Genomic DNA, 27,920 nt, shown 5'->3' on the forward strand with positions numbered 1-27,920 from the left:
AATTTTTCAGCATTGGGGATGTCTTGGCCGACACCTGTTTTATCGTGTGCCTTTTGTGTTTTTTTTATTTAAGAGGAAACCAGAGAGCCTGGAGGAAACCTGTGTGGAACAGAGGGAGAACATACAAACTCCTCCTCACACTCTTCAGAGCGGGGAGAATTAACAGGGGGGGGGACATATAAACTCCACATACGCACAAACTTCAAAACTGGGGGAGAGCGTACAAACTCCACACAAAGGCACCCGAAATTGGAATCGAAGTCAGCCCTTTTCTTGCTGTGATGTACAAGTGTCACCACTGCACCACCCCCATCCTGCCGTCCACCATCGATGACTCAATGAACTGTGATATACCATCGCAGCGCAGTAACTGACACGCGCGGGACCTTGTGGAATGGAAACGCTGCGTGCGTGCGTGCAGGCAGGCAAGGACACGTACGTGGACCCCGTGTCCGGCTACTCTGTGTTCACGAGCCGCTCTCACTTGCTGCGCGGGAAGTGCTGCGGCTCGGCCTGCAGGCACGTACGTACGCACGCAGCGGCCAGTCGCACAGCACACGCACACGGTCCCACGGCGCGGGTGGGGAACCGTCTGGAACGCTCTTCCAATATGAGGAAGGCACTGGAGCTATGCACTTTCAAATCTAGATTGAAAATGCATGTCTTTAAAACTGATCCCTCTATTTAAGACCGCGAAACAGGAGGATTTCTCCACATTTCTGGCTGTCGCCTGGTGAGGCTGGTTGTAATTACCGGTGAAACGTCACAGTACTCGAATTGTAGATGTTGTGGCTATACTCCAACACACCGGTGTGCTGAACTAGTAACTAATTGGCACGTTTTGTTTACGTGACAAACCTTTACTAATTGGCTGTGTCAGGTGGCGGCGGGTTCAAGGACACGTTTATATTTACACGATCTAACCCAAAAAAACCTCTGAATGGCTCTTTAAAACTGCTTGTTGTGTTTAGTTTGTTGTCCTTCCCCCGCACCTCCGTTGAGCACGGTTGGCTACGTACGGTGCGTGAATGACGTTCAACATGCGTCTCCTCTCCGAGGGCCAGAGGCGACTCTCACATACCCCCGGTTGGGCGCAGAATCAGAATCTTTATTTATTCATGGGAAAAGATCCGATGAGCTATGAAGCTCTTTTTCACACTGTCCTGTATTCGCGCACACCATTGATTTATCCAATGATCACGGCAGCAGTAGGAACGCGCGCGAAAAGTAACGCACGTGGCGACCGAGTTGCTGTGTCATCACCATTCTATTCGAGCAGTGGTTCTTCACCATTACTGCAGTCTTCTACTTCTTTGGTTCTCGATGGTTAAAACTTTTGCGATGTTAATAAATGCATGGGGCTTGATGAAACAAAGTAGTTGTACTTACGTGGCCATGCTTTATTTGTGTTTTCGATGATTTACCTTCTAAACAAAGCTGGCCGTGTCTCGCACCCCCAGGGGGTGCACGCACCCCAGTTTACGAACTACTGTATGCACTGGCGGAGCCAGTGGGGGGGGGGGGGGAGTGGCACGTGCCCTCCCCCCCCAATGATCCGATCGAAATTAGGGATTTCGATCTGATCCTTGGGGTTTATTAGTAATAAATCGGCATTTTGGAACCCCCTACTGCCACTGTGTAACATATGATTACGTGCCAGGGACGCTATGAGATGATAGGACAATAGACTAAGTCCATAAATGGCCTGATGCAGCATCTGTCTCCCTCGTCTCTCCCATTTCTCCACTCCTTTTCCCTCCGTTCCCTCTAATTCCCTCTTATTTCCCGAGCCGATGTATGCTGGTGTTTGAGTACCAACCGTGTCTAAGTGTACGTGTACGATGTACCCGGACACAGGGATGTGGTTACCCTCACGTTGACACTGGCACACGGCCGCACACGCTGAAGCGGCGTCTCCCCTGCCGTCCCAGTGCCCCTTTGAGCAGGTGAATGTCAAGGACCGGCACAAGAAGAGCACCTACAACGGCTACTTCTACACATGACGACTGGAAGATTGCGGATTGCAGTCATCTTCACCAGGGCTACTGGCAGGCGGATGGTCTGGTGTGTGGCGGCTGCTCTGTGGTGCTGCGGTGTCCAGGGGCACAGAGACATGGGCTCCAGGCTCAGGTACAGAGACTCCAGATTCAGGTACAGAGACTCCAGACTCAGGTACAGAGACTCCAGACTCAGGTACAGAGACTCCAGATTCAGGTACAGACTCCAGACTCAGGTACAGAGACTCAAGACTCAGGTACAGAGACTCCAGATTCAGGTACAGAGACTCCAGACTCAGGTACAGAGACTCAAGACTCAGGTACAGGGACTCCAGACTCAGGTACAGAGACTCCAGATTCAGGTACAGAGACTCCAGACTCAGGTACAGAGACTCCAGACTCAGGTACAGGGACTCCAGATTCAGGTACAGAGACTCCAGACTCAGGTACAGAGACTCAAGACTCAGGTACAGGGACTCCAGACTCAGGTACAGAGACTCAAGACTCAGGTACAGAGACTCCAGATTCAGGTACAGAGACTCCAGACTCAGGTACAGAGACTCAAGACTCAGGTACAGGGACTCCAGACTCAGGTACAGAGACTCCAGATTCAGGTACAGAGACTCCAGACTCAGGTACAGAGACTCCAGACTCAGGTACAGGGACTCCAGATTCAGGTACAGAGACTCCAGACTCAGGTACAGAGACTCAAGACTCAGGTACAGGGACTCGACTCAGGTACAGAGACTCCAGATTCAGGTACAGAGACTCCAGACTCAGGTACAGAGACTCCAGACTCAGGTACAGAGATTCCAGACTCAGGTACAGAGACTCCAGGCTCAGGCACAGGGTTCCAGACTCAGGTACAGGGTTGCAGACTCAGGTACAGAGACTCCATGCATAGGTAGAAGGCTCTGTGAAGGTTGTAGAGTCTTAAATTACAAGCATACAGCTCCGTACCCCTGCGTTCACCTTGTAAGAAATGAGTGGAAGAGATACCTCCTAAGAACCCCCTCATCAGTCACTCTCAAGACTGCATCTCCCTACAGAGTTTCCTGGGGTTTCCAAGTGAACAAATTCAAATATATTCACACACACGTACGAAAAAAACATGGACATTATTTACAAAATATACTTTGTAAAATAGTAAGGTTGAACAAATTAACAGAGTATGAACATCTCAAATGTGAGTTTTTTAGAGGTTGGTTGATATCACGTATTCTGTCAAATGTGTAGCATTTGTTTTGGAATATTGTACCATTTCAGTTTAAACAATGTTTTCGTGATATAAGACCACTTTGATAACAATATTTATTTCGACTGGAGGAATTCGATGGGCTGGCGGAGGCAGAGCGACTAGTTGTTTTAAAGGGCAGGGCCTAGGGTATGGGTTGACAAATATGTGGCTCTTTAAGGACTGCTGTTTCGTGACGTTGTTTATTAAGGACCCACCGTCTCGTATTCACCACACAGTGCATTTCGGCTCTTGAAATATTGAGTTTTTTGTTATCGAATTCTAAAACAAGTGGCTCTGCTTGTTACTTTTTTGGTTTGCCGGCACCTGTCCTGGGGGAAGGGATGAGGAGGTTGTTTTCAGAATGTTCATGAAGGACACAACAACTGTGACTCCATAGAATAGCTTTGAATTAACAGCATAACGGGTCTTTCAGACTTGCTTCAACATGATTCGTTTGTTCATGCCGACATTACCGAGTGATGCGTTGTATACTGTGCTGTATTTGCACAGAGGCCCCAACTTGTTGAAATGAAAACGGCTAGGTTGGCACAGTGGGGAGGCACGGGTGACGATTCATCTGCCAGTGATCTCAATCAGTCAAAGCCATGGCACCTGGGTCTGTCCCGTGACCTGTCAGTGAGCCTTCGACACTTCACGTGGCCTCAAAGTGCAGCTAGCCTGGCACAAGCGCCGTGGTGACCTCACCTGCACTTAGTGGCGAATGGCTGCTGTTTTTCCTGTTTACGTGTTTACACGTGTGTGCGTTGACATGTGTGTGTGTTTCCACGTGGGGCGAGGGGTAAGTGTAGCGGTTAGCACGCTGCGCTTTGATTCCCGCTCACGGCCAACACCAGTGACGATTACTTGAACCGGTCCTGGGACTCACTTCGGTCGACGCAGCCTCAAATGAGTACCTGGTGCGGTGTGTAAACATCGCCACTGGGGAGACAAAGGCGGCCGGGCGTAGTGTTTTCCACTCACCCCCTCGTGTGCCGTGCCGGCCTTCATAGGTGCTCGCTAATAGCACTTGTCCCTACAATCTGTTAAGGCTACACGGGGGATCTTTTATCTTTATATTCTTGGTTCTTTCTGTAAAGTCACGTAGAAGGGAAACAATAAAATAATATAAATATAAAAAATAAAATTCTCACGACGTGTGAAGGTTTTCACATCTGGTGATGATTGCTTGTGTTGCAGTCGAAACGTCGTGAGAATTTTATTTTTTTAAATACTTTATCGTTTCCCTTCTACGTGTCTTTACCGAAAGAACCAAGAATATGAATCCCTGCAGTCACGAAAGCATTAAATAAAAAATATATTTGATCTTTGTTTCCACGTTGTGTGCGCGTGTTTACGCGTCGTGGTTACACGGTGCGGAGTTCACTCGCGCACAGAGATCGCTTCGAAGCAAATTCCGCTGTCAGTCAGACAGGCATCGTCTTCTTTGCGTGTAACGTTACAACATAACTCAGCAGGCAATAGGCCAACCTTGTCCATACATCGCTCCCTCCATCTACCGGTTTGAAGTGTGTTTGACACATCCCATCAGCCACACGGACCTTCTGGGGGAGCGCATACTTTCAGCAGAGTTCATTCAATGCGCGTACACAATCAGTGCCGCCGCAGTTTTGAACCGCCAGGCGGCGGTGGGTGCGATCGTTGCGTTGTGTAATAAATAATTTAAGTTTTTTTTATTATTATTACACGCTTTTTATTAACTCTGTCTATTGTTGTATCCTCAAATCTTGTAACTCAATTTTTACCCACTTCCCAATGTGGTATCGACTGCAAACTTGGTATGCTTATGTCATACTGATGACAATACTGTATTCTATCATTAAAATAAAAAATATATATTTTGACAAATTATTTTCAATGTTATTTTTTTGCTTGGGTCTAATCGTCCACGCTCAACTGATGTTGGCTGTAAAGCACCACAGTCCCCTTACGTTGTGGCGAGCTTCGATTCCACTTCCTGGAGTCGTGGAGTTCTTTCAATACTAGTACGGTACATTTTATTAAAGCGTGTTTAAAAAAAAAATAAACATTACTTTTACAGTGTGGTACGCAGCTGTAAAAAGGAGACGTTACTAATGTATTCTGTTTATCACTAACGGCAGACAGCCACAACAGCGCAGTGGCAGGACCCCGGGGAATCTATCTGATTACTCAAATGACACAACTCGATTTTGTTTCGGTTTAAAAAAAACCCAATAAGTTAATTATTTCTTAGGCGATCCCCAAGTGTGTGTTCACGTATATTCCTATAATTCAGGTGAGCCATCACACAAGCTGTCCATGTCAGCATGAGAGTGGCACGTGCGATTGATCACAAAGACCAATGAATGATGAGACATTCTGCGTTCAACGTTTGGGAAACTCGCCTTGTTACAACAACAACAACGATGATGATGATGACAAGTTGTCCTGTGGCCTCATGTGCGGCATTGCGTGTGTTCCGCCGCTCTCACCTGGACTGTCAAAGACAAAGTTCCCCCGTGTAGCCTTAACATACTTTAGAGGCAAGTGCTACAAACGAGCACCTATGAAGGCCGGCACGGCACGCGAGGGGGTGGGTCTGGCAAGAACCACGCCCGGACGCCTTTGTCTCTCCAGCGACGATGTTTACACACTGCACCAGGAACTCGTTTGAGACTGAGTCGACAGTAAACACAACAACAACTATCAATGACCATCAACAACAACCACCTCAACAGCAACCACCACCAGCAGCACGCGATCAGCAACCACCATCAGCACAAACTACCACAACAGCACTAACAACCACCAGCTATAAACCAAAGCCGCTTTTAATCACCAACAACTGAAATCATTACCAACAACCACTACCAATGTCAACAACCACCACTAACCACAACAACCATCAATGGTCACCAACAACAATTACATCTATAACCATCACCACCAACAGATAGCAACCACCGCTACCTATAACGTCAACCACTACCACGAACAATAACAAAACACCAACAACCACCAATAAAACAACCACCATCAACACAACAACCACCACCATCTACCACCAATAAAACAACAAAAACTTTCAGCCACCACCAATAAAACAACCACATCCAACACAATGACAACCACCAATCAACACCAACAACCACTACCAATAAAACAACCACCACAAACCGATAACAGTATCTTTCATCGTCAACTACCACCAACTACAGCAACAACTTTCAGCCACCACCAATAAAACAACCACATCCAACACAATGACAACCACCAGTCAACACCAACAACCACTACCAATAAAACAACCACCACAAACCGATAACAGTATCTTTCATCGTCAACTACCACCAACTACAGCAACAACCGCCAATACGACCAACATCACGCATGCACCATCATCGCACGCCTATATAGGGCACCGGTGGGGGTCTCTAACGAATTCAAATCACAGCCGAGCACGAGGTGCACGCAGCGGCGTCGCTGGTTGGATGGCTCGCACGAGCACACGGAACACGAGCCACGTGACCCGGGACTCGGAGAACGAGCCACGTGACCCGGAACTGGGAGAACGAGCCACGTGACCCGGAACTGGGAGAACGGGCCACGTGACTGTTACGTCACTGCGTCGTCACGACAACCAACTCGCGCGCTCACGACGACGGATCTCCAGGCTGTGTCCAGGCAGGCCTCAACTCTGGTCCCGTTCGTGGTTGACGTGCGAATTGATTGGAGAGGCAAAACTTAATTGGTGTTAGAACACAACGGGAGGGATACAACAACATTACCTCGTCACCACTGTTGGAGAGAAGTCCCGTTTTGGAAAGAAAAAGCGGTAAGCGACCCTACTTGTACTACTACACTGGGCTTGTGAGTGACTCGGGGAAAGAGCCTCCTTGATATTACAGACATAATCATAGCACCTAGAGTAATCATAGCACATAGAATAATCATAGTAGAGTAATCATAGCACGTAGAGTAAGCATAGCACATAGAATAATCATAATAGGCTAATAATAGCACGTAGAGTAATCTACAACACGTAGAATAATCATAGTGTATAAATAATAATAGCAGGTAGAGCAATCATAGTACGTACAATAATCATAGCACATTAAATCATTATAGGGCGCAAAGTAATCATAGCACATCATAACACGTAGAATAATCATAGCACGTAGAGTATTCATAGCACATAGCATAATCATAGCACTTAGAATAATCATCGCTGGTTGAGTGGCGCACAGAGAACGGGGGTCACGTGACCCGCGCTTACGACGACGATCTCGAGGCAGGGCTCACTCTGGTCCCGTTCGTGGTTGACATGCGAACTGATTGGAGAGCCAAGCGCGTTGTGACAACGATAGACTGTAATTTGAAGGTGCAACGATTATAAGAGGCGTGACTGCTTTGTCTTGGGGGAGCTGCCTTTGAACAACTGCCAAAGCACCTTATTCGGAGTGTAAGTCCAGCCAAGCACAATCATGATAGAATGTGTGAAATACAAATGCAGAGTTACGGGAAAATTATCGCGTTAGTCAATAACATCGTGAAAATTCTCGCATCGTATCGTGAAAAATGCTATCCTGGTAACCTTATAATTCATAACTAAAGTCAGAATCTTTCTTTTTACTGGAGGAATCCGATGAGCTATGAAGCTCTTTTCCACAGATGTCCAGCAGGGGCAAAGTACAGGTAAAGCAAACAATCACCCAAATCATACAAATGAAACTAAACCATCCCCATCCTACCAGGCAAAGCCCACGAAGCTATTAACTTATTTTTCAGAAGCGCCATGGCTAGCACAAATGATAGCTCAACAAAGTGGCTCGTCATTTGGACATCGATAGTCGTGGCAACGGGCAGAGAGGCTGGGGAATGTGGAATGTGCGGCACGCCTCGCGCCTGCACAGAGGAGGAGTTCAGGGCCGTGAGCATGGAAGCACTCTATCTGCTCCTGCTGCTGCTGTTACTGCTGCTCCACCTGCTGCTGCTATTGCTGCTCCTGCTGCTCCTGCTGCTGTTCATGCTGCTGCTGCCCCTGCTTCTGCTGCTGCTACTGCTGCTGCTCCGCCTCCTGCTGTTGCTGCTGCTCCACCTGCTGCTGCTGCTCCTGCTGCTACTGCTGTTCATGCTGCTGCTGCCCCTGCTTCTGCTGCTGCTCCACCTGCTGCTGCTGTTACTGCTGCTGCTCCACCTCCTGCTGTTGCTGCTGCTCCACCTGCTGCTGTTGCTACTGCTGCTACTGCTGCTCCTGCTGCTGTTCTTGCTGCTTCTGCTGCTGGTGCTCCTGCTGCTGCTCATGCTGATGCTGTTCCTGCTGCTGCTTCTGCTGCTACTTCTGCTGTTGCTGCTCCTGCTGCACGGTTTGGCTGCTGCAAGGCCTCTCATTGGGGAGTCGTTCTCCTCACTGAGACATTTACATTCTAGATTTGAAGCTTTCGTGACTGCAAGGATTCATACTCTTTGGTTTTATTCGGTAAAGTCATGTAGGTAAAACAAATTAAAATAAAATGAAGCTTGTGCTGCCTCCGAAACGTCGTGTTTTTATTGTTTATTTTAATTTGTTTTACCTACGTGACTTTACCGAATAAAATCAAAGAGTACATTTCTATTCCTCGCCTTGCTGCCAGTGACGGATTTGGTTTGATGGGGGCGTGCACGCTGCTGTTGTTTTGAGTGCCCACCCTCTTTCTAAGATTCATCTCCTTCCCTATACTGGTTTAATACCACCACCACCACAGACCCTTGCCCAATGCCAACGCTCCACTGTTATTTATAACTGGTCGTATTGATTCTAGTCTTTTTACGTGAACTACGAATCGTGGCGCGAAAACGTAAACACGCCACGTAACTGCATTTGGTGATGTTTTGGCTTTGATTACCAAATTTAGCAATCTTGTTTACCGTAACGCAAGCGCCTTACATCTTTTATGACCATAAAGTTCTACAGGGACTCCTCTACTGAGGAAAATTCGATTTAGAGATACGAACAAACCTGTCTGTACATCCAGTTTGCCTGTTCGGACCGAAAGTCGCCGCACAATAGATGGCATTGGTGGCATCTGCAGAGCTTGAAGAACCAGTGGCACCTATGTGTATAGGAGATTATACAACTTTTAAAGCTATTCTCTTATTTAGTGTACATGTACAAAATGTTCGGAATCGACAGGAGTAAGTTGGACTTACGAACAAATCAACTTACGAACACACCTCTGGATTCTGACTCGTTCGTAAGTAGGGGAGCCCCTGTATTTCCATAATGGCCCACGTTAATGGGTGCCTGCTTCACTGGCACAACGAGTAAAGGTCGAGTCGCTAAACGTGACCCCTTCTCTCGCTCTCCAGGCCATGGCTCCCCAGCGCTCCTCGTGCCTCGTGACCGCAGTGCTGCCAACGCTGCTGCTACTGCTGCTCGTCGCCCGCCCGTGCGAGCCGTGCTTCAAGTGCACGGAAGCCATCGCGGTGCCCCTGAAAGCGCTGCTGAACAGGATGGAGATCGACAGGCCCTTCATTCGCACGAAGACGTACAAGGGCGTGCAGAATATTATCTCCAAGCTGCTGGGAGAACATTCCAAGCGCTTGATCTGTGAGTCACCCTTTTTACTTTCATTTCATTTTTTTACTCTTTATATTTACCAACGGAGGACCACTGAGCTATATAGTTATTTTTCAGAAGCAACCTGGCTAGCACAAGTGATAGCTCAACACAGTGCCTTATCACGGCGAAATTTATAGCAGCCAAATATTCTCAGCGCGTGATGTTGATTCTAAATGTGGAGGGAAAAACCGGAGGATCCGGAGAAAAATCCACGCGACCACGGGGAGAGCGTCACGTATGCTCCAAATATACAGGTGTCAGGGTTCGGGATTGAACTGACAACCTCCTGCATACCAGGCGAGGGAGTTAACATCTCCTAGCCACCGCAACGCGCTCGTTTCCTCACCGAGGTGCAGTACGAGGGCAGCCTGTGTCTCGGCACGTCACATCAACTGACAGGCCGAGAGGCATGCGGTGCAAAGAGTAAATATTTCATCAGTTTAACACGTAGGAGGCTTTTGCGACCAATATCATCCATCGTGGAGGTTTTTGGGTTAGATCGTGTGAATATAAATGTGTCGTTAAACCCGCCACCACCCGACACAGCCAATTATCAAGGGTTGTCAATGTTGTGGGTTTACTCTCCAACACACCGGTGTGCTATACTAGTCATGAATTGGCCACGTTCTGTTTACGTGACAACCCCTTACTAATTGGCTGTATCGGGTGGTGGCGGGTTGAACGACGTATTTATATTTACGCGATATACTCCAAAACCTCTATTATGAGTATATATACACACACACGTGTCTGAGATGTGTCTGCAATAGAGCTGTAAGACACGTATCTGAGAGATGATGGAAATGTATGCTCGAGATAGTGGATGTGTTAAAAATGTAATTTAGTCCAGATCTGTTTATGCAATGCATGTGTTAGACAGAAGAATGTAAGATGTATTCAGATGAGCTGGACGTGAAACAGAATAGAGATGAGAGGTATTCAGAAGACATTGGAGGATGAAGATGCGTTTCAGAATATATGCAATGCCCACCGCAACAATCAGGGACGACTCGAAGACTTATCTTTCAACTCGGCGCGGCTTTCGTGACAACTCCACAACGATTCGTGAATGAGTGGCGTGCATCACCACCATCACTGTGGAGCCTAACACTGAACATTAAACTCCGCACACACCGCCCAGTCACTGCCACCAACTCTCCTCTCCGTCCACGTGGCCTCTCGGCCGTGTGGCTGTCCCCCTGCCCTCCCCCTTCGCCCCAGGAGGCCTCCCCTGTAAACGCCGCCCGCCGCTCGGGCGGCTCATGCAGGAGGTCGGGGGTTCGATCCCGACTCTAACGTCTGCTGTATATTTGGAGTTTGCGTCTCTCTCTCGCTCCCTGTGGCCGCGTGGATTTTTCTCTTTTTACCTCCACGTTGAGAAACGTGCTTCGGAGTATTTGGCTGAGAGAAGTGTCCACGCGATAAGTACACTCCGTTGAGCTATCACTTGTGGCCAGGTCCGCTTCTGAAGATAAGCTGCGTAGCTCATTGGGCCTTGCCTGACAAAATAAAAAATAGTTTTACATTTGGGGCCGTCCATAAATGACGTCACGCACCTGGGGGGGGGGGGTCAGACATTTGTGACGAAGAGGGGGGGGGGGTTTGAGAAATGTGACGTCACATCAAAATGCACAACTTTAAATAAATATAGACAACACGTTTTACTTAATTAAATAGACTTTTTAATAAACGTTTTCTCCTATAACATCAGAGTGCAGCGCCACATTAAATACGCACTACAATGACAGGTGGTGGGGGGTCAATCGTCCAAAATCGCGTGACGTCATTTATGGACGGCCCCTTTCCTTCTCCCCACTCGCTCTCCCCCCTGCGTTGGTCCAGCCTCTTCTCTCCCCTCGCACCGCCCTCTCGCCTCCACGCCACTCCCCCCGTCCCTTCCCCCTGTTGTATTCCTACACTGGCCGTGTCCTCGCGCTAACACCCATCACGCTGCCCCCTGTCGTCTGCACATCCACCGGCCCCCTCTGGCCATTCGCACCCTCCCCCCAGGGCTTTCCATTCCCCTCTCATCCACCGACTGTCCGCCGGAGATCGTTTAGCTCGGCTCGACCGCTCACGGCCTCGAGTGACCTCGTCCCTCCCCTGCTATTTCCTGCATACAGGATCGGAATATTTATTTATACTGGAGGAATCCGATGAGCTATGAAGCTCTTTTTCACAGATGCACAGTCACCGTGCCCCTACATCTGCCCTCTGCTGGCTCCACACCCCGGTCTCTTAGATGTTCCATGCGCCGACTCGCTTGGGTGATTACATTTATATATTATGAGAAAATTTGGAGAGATGTTAATTTCGAAGAGAAGAGAGATACAGTCATCAATAGAGTTATAAGATTATTATTAACATTTGTAGCGAGGTATGAAAGAACGATAGGAATTAGAGGCAGTGCCGTATTTTCCCGCATATAACCCGCGGGGTATACCACTTTTTACAAAGAAAACAAGACCCTGCGGGGTATATGGAGGTGCGGGCTATCTGAAATTTGTTTTACACAAATCGTTATTTTTGCGGGGTATATGCGTCTGCGGGGTATATGCGTATGCAGGCTATATGCGGGAAAATACGGTAATTAGAGAAATATAAGACGTAGGTGAGAGGCATTCAATATAAATGCACAGAGTTATAATTACGATGCATTCGTCCTTTGTCTCTTTGCATTTGATTGTCTCATCCTGCGTACATCATGCGTCTTTATCTCTGTGCCTGTCTCTATGTATGTACACTTATCTGCGTGTATCCATGTCTCTCTCTCTGTGTCTCTATGAGCCCGTCTCTCTATAACTGTCGTTCAGTGAGTCTCTGTGTGTGTCTGTCTCTCTCTCTGTCTCTATGAGCCCATCTGTTTGTGTGTCTCTTTATAACTGTTTCTGCTTGAGTGTCTGTGTGTGTGTGTCTGTATCTCTATGTCTCTCTCTCTGTCTCTATGAGCCCATCTGTTTGTGTCTCTCTATAACCGTCTCTCTGTGAGTGTCTGTGTGTGTCTGTATCTCCATGTCTCTCTCTCTGTCTCTATGAGCCCGTCTCTCTATAACTGTCGTTCAGTGAGTCTCTGTGTCTGTCTCTCTCTCTGTGTCTCTATGAGCCCATCTGTTTGTGTGTCTCTCTATAACTGTCTCTCTATGAGTCTCTGTTTCTTTCTGTCTCCGTGTCTCTCTGTGTCTCTATGAGCCCGTGTCTCTCTGTCTCTCTACAACTGTCTCCCTGTGAGCCTCTGTGTCTGTCTCTCTACTTGTCGCCTCCGATTCTCTTGAGGGACAAGGCACGGCCTTGCACTTGCTCGCTCACTCCACTTCCGGCAGCGGGCGCGTGGTGGAGTAAGTCGTGGGTACTTCCAACCCGTTCGAAGGCATCTGTCCAACGGCCAAAATAACCTCTTAGGTGGAGGCCCTTCCGCAGCAGTGACACGAGCAAGACATTGCAGGACCGCACCTTGACCCAAACCAAACAGATAGCCGTGGACGTTTGTAGCTCCATCTCGTGTGTGCCTCTCATCCCCACTAGCCGTGTTCACCAGAGTGCACGTTCTTTGTCGGTGCGTCTGTGTTGTTCACCGTCTTGTGGATTCGGAAAAGGCTGGCCGTGTTAACTGGAACGCTCTGTCCGTGCGTGCGTGCGTGTTGTTCACCGTCTTGTAGATTTGTACGAGCAGGTGGAGCAAACCATGGGCTCCAAGTTTGTGGAGATGAACAACAGAATTGGAGACGGTACGTGCGTTCGGACTCGAGGGGCATGTCAGCGGGCTGACTCGCACGCTCTCGGCAGAAGTCGTTTCAGCAGCCTAGCTCAAGAGAACGCAAACAAACCGATACTTTGCTCCACAGTTTTCCAGGATTTTTGGAGAGAAAACAAATCCAACACCTTAATATGTTGTCTAACAAATGAGCAGCGTGATGCCACGGTGTAATGGTTTGTACACTATATAACTTGCAATCTCGTGGTCCCCTGGTAACTCCCTCACCTGGTATGAAGGAGGTTGTGGGTTCGATCCTGACCCTAACGACTGTATATAAAGGTCGCGAAAGCCTACGTGTATATTTGGAGTTCGCATGTCTCTCTCTCTCTCCCCGTAGTCGCATGGATTTTTCTCTGGGTCCTCCGGTTTTTACCTCCATATTTAGAAACATGCGTTGAGAGTATTTGGCCGCTATACATTTCCACTTGGTAAGCTGCTTCGTTGAGCTATCATTTGTGGCCAGGTCGCTTTTGAAAAATAGCTATTTAGCTCAGTGGGCCTTACCTGGTAAAAAAAATAGTAAAATAAAAAATATCGTTCTCCGTCATGGCAGTTGAAACATCCGTGCAAGTTTCTGAACTATATACCTTGCAATTTGCAATTTCATATTCATGAGCAACTAAATTCAACCAGGCTGTTGTTAGCCAAACGCAGCACCGTAAAAATCCATCGTTGTACTGATCTCCTATGCTCCAATGTCCAGCCCCCTCCACTGACTCCAACCCACAACGACCAGCATGGTGACATAACCGCCATGACTAGTACGGCATGGGGAAACCCTCATCCATCAGTGGATTGAGACAAAAAAGCGATCTACGTGTAGCAATGCAAGAGCATATGAAGACAGTGTACCGAACAAAGGGGTATAATGTGTGTGTGCTAGTGGGTGTATTGACCATTGGCACAGCAGGGAGTACAGCTGGTGCATCTACCAGTCGTCTCAGTCAGCCAGCCCATGGCACCTGGGTCTGTTCCGAGACCTCTTGTCGGCGAGCCTTCGACACGTCACGTGGCCTCAGTGCACCTGGCCTGGCACAGGCGCCTGGTGACGTCACCGTCACTTAGTGGCGAATGGCGGGTGTTGCTATCGGTGTTGCCCATTGTGTGGGGAGCGGTAGCGTAGCGGATAGCGCACTGCGCTACGAACCCGGCGACCAGAGTTTGATTCTAGCTCACAGCCAACACCAGTGGCGGTTATCTGAACTGGTCCTGGGTCTCCCCTAGGTCGACTCAGCCTCAGATGAGTCGACCTTGGGTGTGTAAACATCGCCACTGGGAAGACAAAGGTGATCGGGCGTGGTGCTGGCGACACACCATTTGATGTGCCGTGCCGGCCTTCATAGGTGCTACTCGCCAACAGCGCTTGCCGGAACAGTCTGTTAAGGCTATGCGGGGGATCTTTGTCTTTGTTGCCCATTGTCAGATTGATTTGAATATCCAAAAACGGCCCTAGCTATATTTTGAATGATCTTACTCTTTTTTTTACACTTTAGTTGATAAATACGTAAGTGGAAATGAAATGTTTGTGTCATTTACGGGCCTGTAAAAGAAACCTGCATCATGTGACGTCACTTTTGTATGCACAAAGGTACTATGTAATTACCTCAAATCAATGATCTGAAAGTAAAAAAAAGATCGTCAATTTGTTTTACAAATCCTAACATCGACAACGTTGAACTCTGAAATATACAGGCCTACTGTATTTGTGTGAGAGAAGAGACGGTCAGCCGTGAGTGTTGCTACTCACGCTAAAGACTGAAAATTGCACGCATATAGTGGGTGTTGTGACGGTTAACTTGAACGAAAAGTTTGACTACATTAAAGTAATCAGGGCCTAGATTGCTACAAATTAAAACAGCATTCAAAGTAATGACGGCGAACATCGTGGATAGCAAATCGGTTAATTTAATACAAATACAGAAATGCCAATAATACATTTGAATACCTCCCCACTCTCCATGACAATGTGGAACGATTTAATGACACAATTGGTGGCGAGATGTTAACTACCTCGCCGGGTATACAGGAGGTCGAGGGTTCGATCCCGTCCCTAATGCTTTTATATTTGGAGTTTGCATGTCTGTTCCTGCGGTCGTGCGGATTTTCCCCAGGTCCTCCAGATTTCCCCTTCACATTTAGAATCAACATCCGCGTTTAGAGTATTCGGCTGCTATAAATGTCCACGTGATACGCCACTTCATTGGGCCATCACTTGTGGTCAGGTCGCTTCTGAAAAAGAGCGACATAGCTCGGTGGGTTTTAACTGGTGAAATAAAACATAGTTTTAGTAGTTTAGTTTAGCATTACAGTAAGACCTGAGTTTGATTCCCAACATGTGCACCTCTCTGCGTGCAGTTTGTTCTACGCCTGTTCTGCATGGGTTTCCGCCCAGATCCCTAATGTCCTCGCAAAGCAACAACAAAAAACACAATACAGTATTACTGGTATTGGCCAAACACCCGAATGCTGATCAATTAGCTGCAAAATAAACAATTTGGATTTCTCAAAGCAAGATCACCCTCTTCCGTAAAAATATGGCATAACTCTCCGGAAAAGTCTTGACATTGTTGAGGGTTTCCTGGCCCAACAAGAATAATGATTTACAAATATTTATTAAATATTTATTTGATAATTGCAGTCATGTTCGTGGTCGTGGTTTCAAGAGTCACGTGAACCCGTGACTCAATGTAAATCAAAAGAGATACACCATGGGCTTATACACGAGTGATTCGTTGCACGTATCGTGAGCTTAAGACTCAACGGTTAATCATTCCACCCCTGGTATCTAAACACGTGATGTCTGTTGGTCGCACCTTCAATGCTGTCTCGGTTTGTTTATAATGTGCGCTTCGTATAACTCCGTATCAGCATAAACACAAACACTGCCGTTTTTTTACGTGCTTGATCACTCCTGCCTTGTTAACTATGTATTGGTTCTGTCATTCACAGTTTCCGGTCAGCTGAGTCAAAAACACTATGCCAGTAAGTGTGGGGAAAAACATTGAGCCTGACTGTGGGAAATTCAGTTTTGATTTGTTTTGAGAGATCCGACTGGTTGCTTTTTGCTATGCTTGGGAATATTTCATCTCTCAGTGCGCCGTAGACTCTTGTAATATTTTCACAAAAACTATTCAAAAGATAACCCCCAAAAGAAAACTAACCACCCAGCTGTTATCAATACCAAAACCCAGAATTATATCATTCTGGGGTAAAACTGGAAAATAAATATATATTAAAGTTCTTTTTACTTAATAAAGGTACAATATTTTGGGTAGACATTTAAATGTCTTTAAATGTCTACCCAAAATATTTTGGGTAGACATTTAAATGTCTACCCAAAATATTGTGTATGCCTCAAAAAGCACAATAGTGGTATAATTGGTTATGAAATTCTCGTAATCCAAGAAATTAGCCTGCCGATGGTGGCCATACATTGCTGTATTCCAGCACTGTGGAGGCAGCGAGGGTTGGTGGACCGCACACAGATGTTACGGAACTCCCTGACTGTGGGCGTCGAGGTGCTGCTATACCCTGGCTTTCCAGGAGAAGGCGTGACAAGAAAAACATGGACTCCACCTTTTCCATCTGTACATTGCATGTGTTGTTAAGCCAACACCATCTGACACAGACAATTAGTAAGGTTTGTCACGTAAACAAAACGTGCCAATTAGTTACTACTTCAGCACACCGGTGTGTTGGAGAGTAAAGGCACAACATTTACAATTTGAGTACGGCGTTTCGCTGGTAATTACAACCAGCTTAATCGGGCGATTAATATTTACGTGATTTAACCCCAAAAAAAACACGTTTAGTATTAATCATTTTCATTAATGCAACAGGTTTTGTATGATGAGCCAAATAATGCTGGCAGATCTACAGGATGGCCCAATAGTTAATTTCCCGAAATATAAATACGGAATTAATTTCTCACTAAACTAATTTAGACCACCTTTTACAATAATGTGCATTATTTACCAAAGAAATCCTGACTGAGTCTCAAAACTCCTTGAGGATGTTTTGGCGATGTAAATTTTTTCACAAATGAGAGTTTGGGATTCATGTGAGAGGACACCAGGGAACTCTACAGGCTGTGATCAGGAGCCAGAAACACACACCTGCCTGGTCCGGAAGGTGTTCTGCAAAATGTTTTAAAGGGATGATTGAATGATATAACAAAATCAATTATTTACAGGGCCAGATTAAGGTTCTTGTAGGCCCTGGGCACTTCTGTTTCGTTGGCCTTCAGTGACAACTTTCTATAGTTGCTACTGCTGCTGCCCCATGTTACTGCTACCGCCGCCGTCACTCCGCTTGTTTCGCACGGTACTTCGTCCAGGTGCTGTACAGACGTCATTACTGATACACGTATTATTTAGGATGTGCCCTAAATTGATGGGAGCGTGCTGCGTGCCACAGATAACATTGACGTGACTTTGCCTCTTTGTACACTGTGCCTATCCTTGCTATACAAATATATTTATTCAAGAAGATATCCTGGTTACATTTGATTTTTTATAATGCATACAAACAAAAAACGTGGTAAAAATGTGTCTTCGTAAGCCCTTTAGTTTTTGTAGGCCCTTAAGTATTTGTAGGCACTGGGCACAGGTCCCTACTGTACCTACTGTGCCGATTGGATAATATGGCCCTGATGATTTATCGTCGAGACACGAATAAGCAAATTGAAATAGGTTGCATGTAACTATAAAGACATTGCTGGCATCATTTTAATGGCTTGCAATATTTATGACGTTTTGGAAACTGTCGTGATGAATGCAAATGTTGGCCACCGTCACAGAAGTGTGACCAGTTCCTGGAGCTGAAAGCTGTCATCTGTAAAAAAAAAAATGCGAGTACAATGGACAGACATGTACAGGGGCAATCATGAAGCAATATTTTAAAAGTCTTTGCACTATACAGTGATACCTTGGATTGCGAGCATAATTCGTTCCGGAAACGTGCTCGTAATCCAAAGCACTCGTATATCAAAGCGAATTTCCCCATAAGACATAATGGAAACTCAGATGAATCGTTCCACAACCCCAGAAATATTCATGTAAAAATTATTCATGCAAAATACCTTTTTATATTTTTCTTATTTAAATTTAATATGAAGTAATTTAATTTAATCGTGGCTGGTGTGAGGGAGACGAAAGAGAGGAGAGGAGGAGGGTTATTGTGTAGGACGACTTTCACTGTCACTAACGGAATCACTGGCATCTGTTGGCTCACTGGAATCTTTTTATTTTTGTGTGACTTTAACAAGGAACCTATCCAATGACACTTGCTTTTGCCTCCTTTTGAGGATTTTATGGGGGGCATTGTTGCAGTACAGTTACTAAAGAACAGTCACTACACTTGGACACAAAATAACAAAAATGCTTTATGCACACACACGTGGTCACAACACTATACTGTAGTAAACACTATAGTACTGTAGTAAACAGTATACACGTGGTCACAACACTATAGTACTGTAGTAAACAGTATACACGTGGTCACAACACTATAGTACTATAGTAAACAGTATACACGTGGTCACAACACTATAGTACTGTAGTAAACAGTATACACGTGGTCACAACACTATAGTACTGTAGTAAACAGTAGACACGTGGTCACAACACTATAGTACTGTAGTAAACAGTATACACGTGGTCACAACACTATAGTACTATAGTAAACAGTATACGCTCGCACGAATCTTGACTATACGAGTCAGGCACGCCGACTGAGACCGAGCATGGGAGACGATTACCCACAATCCCGCAGCGAGAGAGAGAGAAGAACCATCGGCTCAGTTGTGATCACGTGACGCTCGGCAGACAAAGCGTACACGTACACTACTCGTACTGCAAGACCTCGCTCGTTTATAAAATTAATATTTATTTAAAGTTTTTGCTCGTCTTGCAAAACACTCGCAGACCAAGTGACTCGCAATCCAAGGTTTTACTGTATTTACAAATTGTTCACTTGTTTTTTTCTCTCTCTCTCATGGCAGTCTACTGGAGAGAACTCATCAAGTTATGGAAGGATTTTCAGGAAGCTTTGAAGAGTAAGTCCTGCCCATTGCACCCTCACACCCAGCGCGACGCAAACATCAATCGTTGTCTTCCTCCTCCTCCCTCCTGCTCACATGAGCAGTGTTGAGAATACCGGTGTCTAACACGTTACCGTGGTGGGGACGAGACTAACCATAGTACGGCATTGTTGATGCTTCACGAACCTGCATCAAGCTAACACCTGTCCCCTCCCACTTGCTCTTGTGCGCGGTACAGATTTGTAACTTTAACTCTTAATGTGTCCATCCATAAGAGGTTTTCGTTTGGTATAGGATCATTATTATTAATACAGCGGTATAATTAGCTGTCGCCTGATGAGGCTAGTTGTAATTACCGGCGAAACGTCGTACTCGAATTGTAGATGTTGTGGGTTTACTCTTCAACACACCGGTTATTGCTGAACTAGTAACTGACACGTTTGTTTACATGGCAAACCTTACTAATTAGCTGTGTTGGGTGGTGCTGGTGGTGGGAGTAACGACATTTATATTCACACGATCTAACCCAGAAAACCTCTTATGTATATTGGTCGCGAAAGCCCACATATTAAACTTAATGTATCCATGCTCGCTTTCCTTGTGACCCTAATGCAAGTTTGTCAAATCTTTCCTCCTCTGTCCACCGAGCGGTAGGCATGGGGACACACCATAATCAGTCGATCAGCACGTCCAATACGGTGTGGCAAAGTGTGGATATTCCTGTCTCTGGCCACCTTGGAAGAGTAGACCAAATACTCTGTAGACGGGATCTCTGTACCTCGAGTGGAGGCCCTTTAGCCAGCAGTGGCATGAGCAGGACACTTTCACCCTTACCTGGTTACACGCCCTGCTGTGTGTGGTGATGATGTATGGGATTTGTGACTGTGTTGTTAAGCAACTAATGCGAATATAATTTAACTAACCGTTACGTTTTGTCCTTTCCTTTTTGTTTTTCAGCTTCGAAGGAACCGTCATGCCCTGTCTGTGGTAAGATTGTGTACACCTGTATATATGTTGAGGCGTAAATGACGACTCGGAGGCAGATCTTCATGTGGGGGCTTGCGCCAGTTGTTTTATTAAGGACTTTTCTTCATTCACGACTCCGTGTACTGCACGCTCACTCATCGCTCCCCCAGGGGAAGGGTACTGGGGATTCCCTAGCATCCGCAGGCTACGCTAGCCTGGTGCCAATTTCCCCCTACCCTGGGTCCCAACTTCCAACTTCACACGTTCCTTGGCTCCCCGCAACGACCACGAACACGTCACGGGTCCCAACCTAAATATCCCAGGGGGACATGTCACCGTCCCGCCCCCTGTCCATGACGTCACCGTACGTGACGTCATCGTACCGGAGGGCGAGCGTGACATGACGTCACTAACTACTAGTCTACAATATATGTAGGCGATTCTGTAAGACGGTATGGGTGCCGTGACTGCGTCTTTATCACCTTATCACATGAGACAGTATGCATACGTGTGTGCGTGTGTGTGTCAGAGGAGAGGTAGCTTAGCGGTTAGCGCACTGCACTGTGAACCTGGCGACCCGAGTTCGATTCTCGCTCACGGCCAACACCAGTGATGATGATCTGAACCAGTCCTGGGCCTCCCCTAGGTCGACTCCCCCTTGTGTGCCGTGCCGGCCTTCATAGGTGCTCGAACTTTGTATTTGTGTATGTGCGTGCACGCATGTGTGCATGTGCCCGTGTGCGTGGACAATTTATGAGGCCAAAAAGGTCCGAGCGTTATTCTGGAAATGTGAGCGAGCGCTACCGACTGTCGGCTTCAGCATCACGGTCGTTCAAGCACGTCAACGACGACGTCACCATGTGCTTGATAATGGCGCTTGCCCAACATTCTAACATTGTCATGACAAATGTTTGCCTTTGAATGCAACACTTTCCCCCCGGCTTTTATCTGGAAAACCTGCACCAACTCCACATGTACAGGCTAAACCTGCTGACAATTGACCAAATACAGTTGATCCTCGATTATCCGGCAGCTTCCCACATTATCCGGCAGTCCCGGGCCGATTTGGCAAAACCCCTCCAGAGGCACCGTTTGGCGTGACAAAAAAGGTAGCTATGCTTGATTTCATTGTGAAATATCATATACGGTACATTATACACTACATACATACAACTTAAACAATGAAAATGCTTCATGTGTATACTCGAGTCTTCAATATTAGAGTGGTTACTACAGTACAGTAAATAGTCACTTTTTTTATTAGGATTTTTTTTTTAGAGTAGGATATTTATGCAAATGTTATGTAGTAAACAAATTTAAAACGCAAAAGCACATGCACAACACCGAAAAACACAGCGTGCAAAAATAAGCAATTTTAAATAGTCATTTGATTATCCGACGTTTTTGAAAACCCGGCGCCCCCTGCCCCCCGAAGCCACCGGATAATCGATGATCTACTGTAATATTCTAACTGAATAATATAATGAAGGATTACCTGAAAGTAAAGCCCAATTTTAACGAAGTCGTGGCGTGACGGCAGCACAGCAACGTATCGAGGAGTCAACTCGTGTTGAGCTCTTGAGTGTTCTCAACTCACGTGCAGGCACAGTCTCCAAGTGCGCTTGTTTCCTGCCAAACGGTCTTGCATGGAATTGGCCAAACATCTAAATGTAGGGCCCTGCTCAACAACAGTTTTGTTTTTAGTCTTATCCTGAACGTAACAGACTGCTTGGAGTCATCACATGTCGCTTATTTCGACCTTAAACTCGCTCACCGTGTTCTAAATGCAATTGCTTGACACACTCGACTGGGCAAGTAAACGTTTATCATTCTTATCGTGTGGGTGTCGCGGCGGTTCGGGCAGTGCCACGAACCCCACTGCCTGAGTTTGATCGCTGGTCATGCGTAACGTCACCGGTGGGTGACATCCAAACCGATCCCGATGCCACGACCGAAACCTAATCCCCCCCACGGTCACCAACTCGCATTGAACGGTGTGACGAGTAAATGGTCAAACCACGTGACCGACATTCCTGCAGGAAATGTACGTGTCTAGTTCGTTGTCCTTCTTCCTGCACCTCCCGATTAGCACGGTTGGCTATGTACGGTGCGAAAGCAGTTCAACATGCGTACAAATTGGTTTCATACTTTTTTATCTCTATTTGAGAAAAAAAGCGAATAAAAAATCAATCAAAAAGGTGATAAATGGAACTTCGTAGCGTTTACATTTGCCCCTACTGAAAATGCACGTGACATCTGGTTCCATCACGTGAACTTTCGTGACCCCAATCTTCTCTGCAATCTGCAGACATCAACAGCCTTTTAACTCCATCCATGTGTTTTTTTTGTCCGCAGAACCCACGTATGTATCTGCCCTGCGCTGCGAATCCTGCCAGAAAGAGAATAAGGAAGTCTGCCTGTCTTATTGTGAACGTACGTCATCCTGGAGTTATAACGTCAGGAATGCCTCACTGCGTGCAATTTATATCACTCCTAAAATATGACTCTCGTAAAATCTGTCGCGTTGTCCTTGCAATCCAAGTACGATGAATCGAAGTATTCATTTTATTCATTAACATCGATGCATCGTTCCATGCATGTGCAATGCCTTGAGATGCTCAATTTGCATAACTAGGCAGGGGTAGAGCAACAAGCACAAACATTGTAGGAACACATTCTTGGTTCATATTCTTGGTTCTTTCGGTAAAGTCACGTTGAAGGGAAACAATAAAATAATAAATATATAAATCAAAAATATTCTTGGTTCTTTCGGTAAAGTCACGTAGAAGGGAAACAATAAAATAATAAAATATATATAGATCAAAAATATTCTTGGTTCTTTCGGTAAAGTCACGTAGAAGGGAAACAATAAAATAATAAAAAATATAATATATTTTTCTATTATATTCTTTTTCCCTTTTACGTGACTTTACCGAAAGAACCAAGAATATGAATCCCTGCAGTCACGAAAGCTTTAAATCAAAATTGTAGGAACAATGAATTTCGCTCGCACTGTGGTGACGTCAGCGCAGTAACATTTTTTAAAAAAAGTGTCACCATGTCATTACTAAGTCTCCATATCAAGCCGAGTAAAAAAGACAATACACTTTACAGGCACTTCGTTGTCTTCTGAATTGTTTTCCTGGTGCACTCTGGGCATTATTGTCAGGAGGCAGAGAAACCCTTCAAAAATGTCACAGCAGAGCAACCTCACGAGTGTGAGAATGGCCAAAAAGATTTGCTCACATCTTCTTCATGGAGCCCTTCAAGCAGCGCTGTCCAGAGTGCTGCTCCCGGCTCGTATCGCCCGACGCTTCTGCCTTCTTAAACATTGCTGATGTTTGTGTTTAGTTTGTTGTCCTTCCGCCCCCCGCCCGCCACACCTCCGATTAGCACGGTGGCTACGTTACGGTGTGAAAGAAGTTCAACGTAGATACAGCCATTGCCCATTGCTGCCAAGGATACGACTAAATTCACTCTGCTAGGTTTTTACAAAAAGCAATGATGTAAAAATGTTCGAGGAATTTTTTTTAAGTCTGTAAACGTCACTAACTCACCTGCGCGTGTATGCATGTATGTGTTACAGGAAGTGGGGAGCGGTAGTGTAGCGGTTAGCGCGCTGCGCTATGAACCCGGCGACCCGAGTTCGATTCCCGCTCACGGCCAAAACCTGTGACGATTATCTGAACCGGTCCCGGGCCTCCTCTAGAACGACTCAGCCTCAAATGAGTACCTGGTGCGGTGTGTAAACATTACCACTAGGGAGACGAACGCGGTCGGGCGTGGTGCTGGCCACCCACCCCCTCGTGTACCGTTACCGGCCTTCATAGGTGCTCGCTAACAGCACTTGCCCCGACAGTCTGTTAAGGCTACACGGGGGACCTTTATCTTTGTCTTTGTGTTACAGGAACTATTTTGGAAAAGCAACGGCGAGCACCTTTGGAGGTTCTGGACGACGTCGATCCCGACGTCATCCCAGAGCCAGACTACGACCCTGAGTTTGAGCCCACGAAGACCAGCGTGATTGCACTGATTGTGATCGTGCCAGCCATGCTATGCTTAATCGTCTTCTGCATCGGTGAGCCTTTAGCTTGTTCCTCCAGATAGCAGAGCCGTTTTTAACAACAAGTAGAGTCCTCTGCAGATCATCGTGGGAGATGTGTGTATGTTGAATTTCTTTCACACATTTCCGTAGCCAACAGTGCTATTCGGAGGGGCGGGGTTAAGGACAGCAAACTAAACACAACAACGAGCAGTTTCTTGAAGAAATTAGTTTTCAATCTCTTAAGATCTAGAGAGACACAGAGACACGTTTACAAACACTTTGAGAGACACGAAGGATACAGACAGCTATAGACACAGACAGTGTCAGACCCGTACAAAGATACACGCGGAAAGATGCAGGCAGAGATTGACCCGGAGAAAAACCCACACATGCACAAATAGATAACTACAGATACTTACATGCATGTGCATTTAGTGGCTCACACTAACCCGTTTACTCCCTTGTCCCCTTTTATGTTCAGTAATGTGCTTCACGCGACATAAAAAATCAACATCTGCCCCCGACATGGAAAAGGGATTGGACGCTGCGGAAGAGCAGAAACGACAGGAGCCCGATGTGAAGATGCCTGGGCATCCAACGAAGCCTGCCCGGGAAAATCAAACCAAAAAAGCCGGCGCGCACAAATCATCCCGCAGTGGACCAAAGAAAGAAAGGCCACGCAAATGAAAGTGCGGGCAGTCCCCCGACTTACGAACGGGTTCCTTATTCCTGAGGCCTGTTCAAAAGTCAAACTGTTCGGGTTCACAAATAAAGACAGATAAACACATGCGCGCACACTCACTTTCACACACACACACATATGCTGGAGTTTGCAGGGATTGTGTGGTGCCACGGCCTCGAAACCACTCTGCAAACTCCGCGACCACACACTGAATACACACAGAGCGCACACACGTAGTGTCCTGGCGTGGGATTGCTTGGCACAACGGGTTTTAATCCGAAGGGTTCCTATGAGGAAAGTCCCACGGTTTCCCGGTGCCAGGGGATTGGCCGACCCTCGCAGGACAAGTCACATCGCGGTGCCCCTGAGTTGGCTTAATAATGTATGGGCGCAAAAAGATTACCGGGCCAGCCGCGCTGAGTCATTCACGACATCTGGGAAGCCGGGGTGGAAAAAGCGAGAAAGGCAGTGTGTATTCGCCAGTCATTCGCCACTACGAGGCCGTGTTAGGCAAGGCTTTCTCGTCCTCTTCCCTCCGCCTCTCACAGCATCCGTGTGACGCCGCGAGTACGGCTACGAGGTACATGGTAGGACGCTTGGGTGAGCAGGAGCGCAGACGGCAGTAGGCCTAGGCTTTTCTCGCAAGATAGTCCCCCCGGTAGTGCCGACTGGGCAGCTTTAAGGGATTGTGGTTTGCGCCGAGAATAAAAGTTAGCACAGACCGTCGATGGTGTGGTGTCTGCAATTTCTGTGTGGAGCGACTGCGTGTGCAAGCCGAGTCCTCGGTGGCGGTGGGGGAACATGCGGCGAGAGTGAACGCGGGGTGGTGACCGCTGGATCGTCACCATGTCTTGCGCGAGTGAGGTAATCGCTCGGGTGTGAGCGCGCTCTCAGGTAATAGCGCGCTCCACGGCCCCTCTAATAGTGGCAGCTGTGGTGTGCACGGGCGTGTATTTTAACCCCGTGTGGCTCCGAGGCCAGCAGCGTGAGCATCGGGGGCCCCCGTCACTCGCTCAGCGGGGGCCTGGCGGGAGTTGACCGACGCGGTGGAGGAAGGAGCGCAACGAGTGGACGTCGTGCCCCACCTGCCCGGCGAGGGTGGCAGGGTGAACGTCAGGGTAGACGTCAGGGTGGACGTCGTGCCCCACCTGTCCAGCGAGAGTGGCAGGGTGGACGTCAGGGTGGACTTCGCGCCCCACAATCGCTACCTGTGACCCTGCTTGCCCGCTGTCTTGCTTTATGTGTTTAGATGGTAGGGTGCCATTTTTGTTCACGTAGCGAAGCACTCTGTATAGGCATCTGATAGCATATTATTGGCATTGTTTATTTTTGTGATTCTGCTATGTTAACTCATAACATATTTTTACATTGCTCTTTTTGACATTTTTTCCCCCATTCTTAGTTTGATTTTGACATTGAATTTGTGATTTGACTTCTAGCTAATTAAGTGCTAAATTACTGCACGGGACGGTTATCGACATGTACTGGTTCCGTTCCTCAGACCCGTTCGCATCCGGAACTGTTCGTAAGTTGTAACGCAATCATGTACCTACAATATTTAAATGTACATATAGGACAGTTTTACAAAATATGTCAAAGTTCACCAAAAGGTAAGCATTGTGAAACTCAATACTTTAATAATACTGAAAAGTAAATAAAACATTAAGTCCCTGACATTGACTTGCTTGTCGGAAGGGGGACCACCTCCCAATTGCACACAAACACAGACACGCACACAGACACAGACACGCACACAACGACGATCCCACGTATCCCCAAAACAGGCTGTTGTGGCAAGTGCTGCTCGCAAGCACCGCCGATGAAGGCCGGCACAGCACACGAAGGGAGTGGGTGGTCAGCACCACGCCCGGCCGCCTTTGTCTCCCCCTAGTGGCGGTGTTTACGCAGCCCACCAGGTACAGGAACACCTTGCACTTTCGTCTGGTGAGGGACCAGAACATGGACGAATGTAAAAACAGAGAGCCTTTATATTTAGCTTGCACATTTATTTTGGCCGGCGAGAAATGCACATGCAAATAACGACGGTAAAACTATAACACGTACGTGCGAAACCTAACTAAACAGAAATAAAAGAAACAAAAATAAACGTAAGAATAAGTAAACAAAACTTAAATAAATAAACACGATCACCACGCTTGGGGCCCATTATGAATATGTTGCGTGGTGAATGACGACTCGGAGGCAGGTTTCCAGGTAAGGGCTTCCGCCGGTTTATTAACACAAGGGAGCAATTACTGCACCAGAGGTAAGTGCCCCTTACACTGGGTCCTTCATAGGGACCCGGGCTCTATCTGCTGCTAGCCCGGCTATCTCTGGCAATTTAGATTAAAGTGATCAGTCTAACTCTATACTACAACAAATAAATATGGCGAAACCAAAACGTATTCGAAATGACCAATATAAAGTTATAAAAACAATGTAGCAGTGATCTTAGGGGCCGTCCATGAATGACGTCACGCGCGATTTTGGGTGATTTTTGACCCCCCCCCAAGTCACACGGTGTTACAAAAAGTCAGACCCCCCTCCTCAAATATGACGTCACAAAGCTCTGCCCCCCCACCCCAAACAACTAAAACATATTCTTGGTTCTTTTGGTAA

General features: G+C 46.8%; 1 protein-coding gene across 2 annotated transcripts; it reads left to right on the forward strand.

The window, feature by feature from the left end:
* The first annotated feature begins 6,719 nt into the window (after positions 1-6,719).
* Positions 6,720-26,082, forward strand: LOC142928879 (uncharacterized). 2 transcript variants are annotated; one of them, XM_076069330.1, is made up of 9 exons: positions 6,723-7,048; positions 9,562-9,802; positions 13,471-13,539; positions 16,518-16,550; positions 19,570-19,623; positions 20,566-20,595; positions 22,930-23,007; positions 24,482-24,652; positions 25,101-26,082. In XM_076069330.1, exons 2-9 carry the CDS (start codon positions 9,565-9,567, stop codon positions 25,304-25,306), a joined length of 879 nt encoding a protein of 292 aa, XP_075925445.1. In that variant the 5' UTR covers positions 6,723-7,048; positions 9,562-9,564; the 3' UTR covers positions 25,307-26,082. The 2 variants fall into 2 exon arrangements, with proteins under 2 accessions (XP_075925446.1, XP_075925445.1); XM_076069331.1 differs by lacking the exon at positions 16,518-16,550 and having other exon boundaries at positions 6,720-7,048.
* Positions 26,083-27,920: the final 1,838 nt, after the last annotated feature.

This window comes from Petromyzon marinus, chromosome 24, assembly GCF_048934315.1.
Source record: "Petromyzon marinus isolate PM22_M1 ecotype Great Lakes invasive population chromosome 24, UKy_Petmar_22M1.pri1.0, whole genome shotgun sequence".
Lineage (NCBI taxonomy): Eukaryota > Metazoa > Chordata > Hyperoartia > Petromyzontiformes > Petromyzontidae > Petromyzon > Petromyzon marinus.

Coding starts and splice junctions, on each gene's coding strand:
- LOC142928879 (XM_076069330.1), top strand. CDS start 9,565: ATGGCTCCCCAGCGCTCCTCGTGCCTCGTGACCGCAGTGCTGCCAACG. Junction 9,803..13,470: donor ACATTCCAAGCGCTTGATCT/GTGAGTCACCCT, acceptor ACCGTCTTGTAG/ATTTGTACGAGCAGGTGGAG. Junction 19,624..20,565: donor TTTTCAGGAAGCTTTGAAGA/GTAAGTCCTGCC, acceptor TTTGTTTTTCAG/CTTCGAAGGAACCGTCATGC.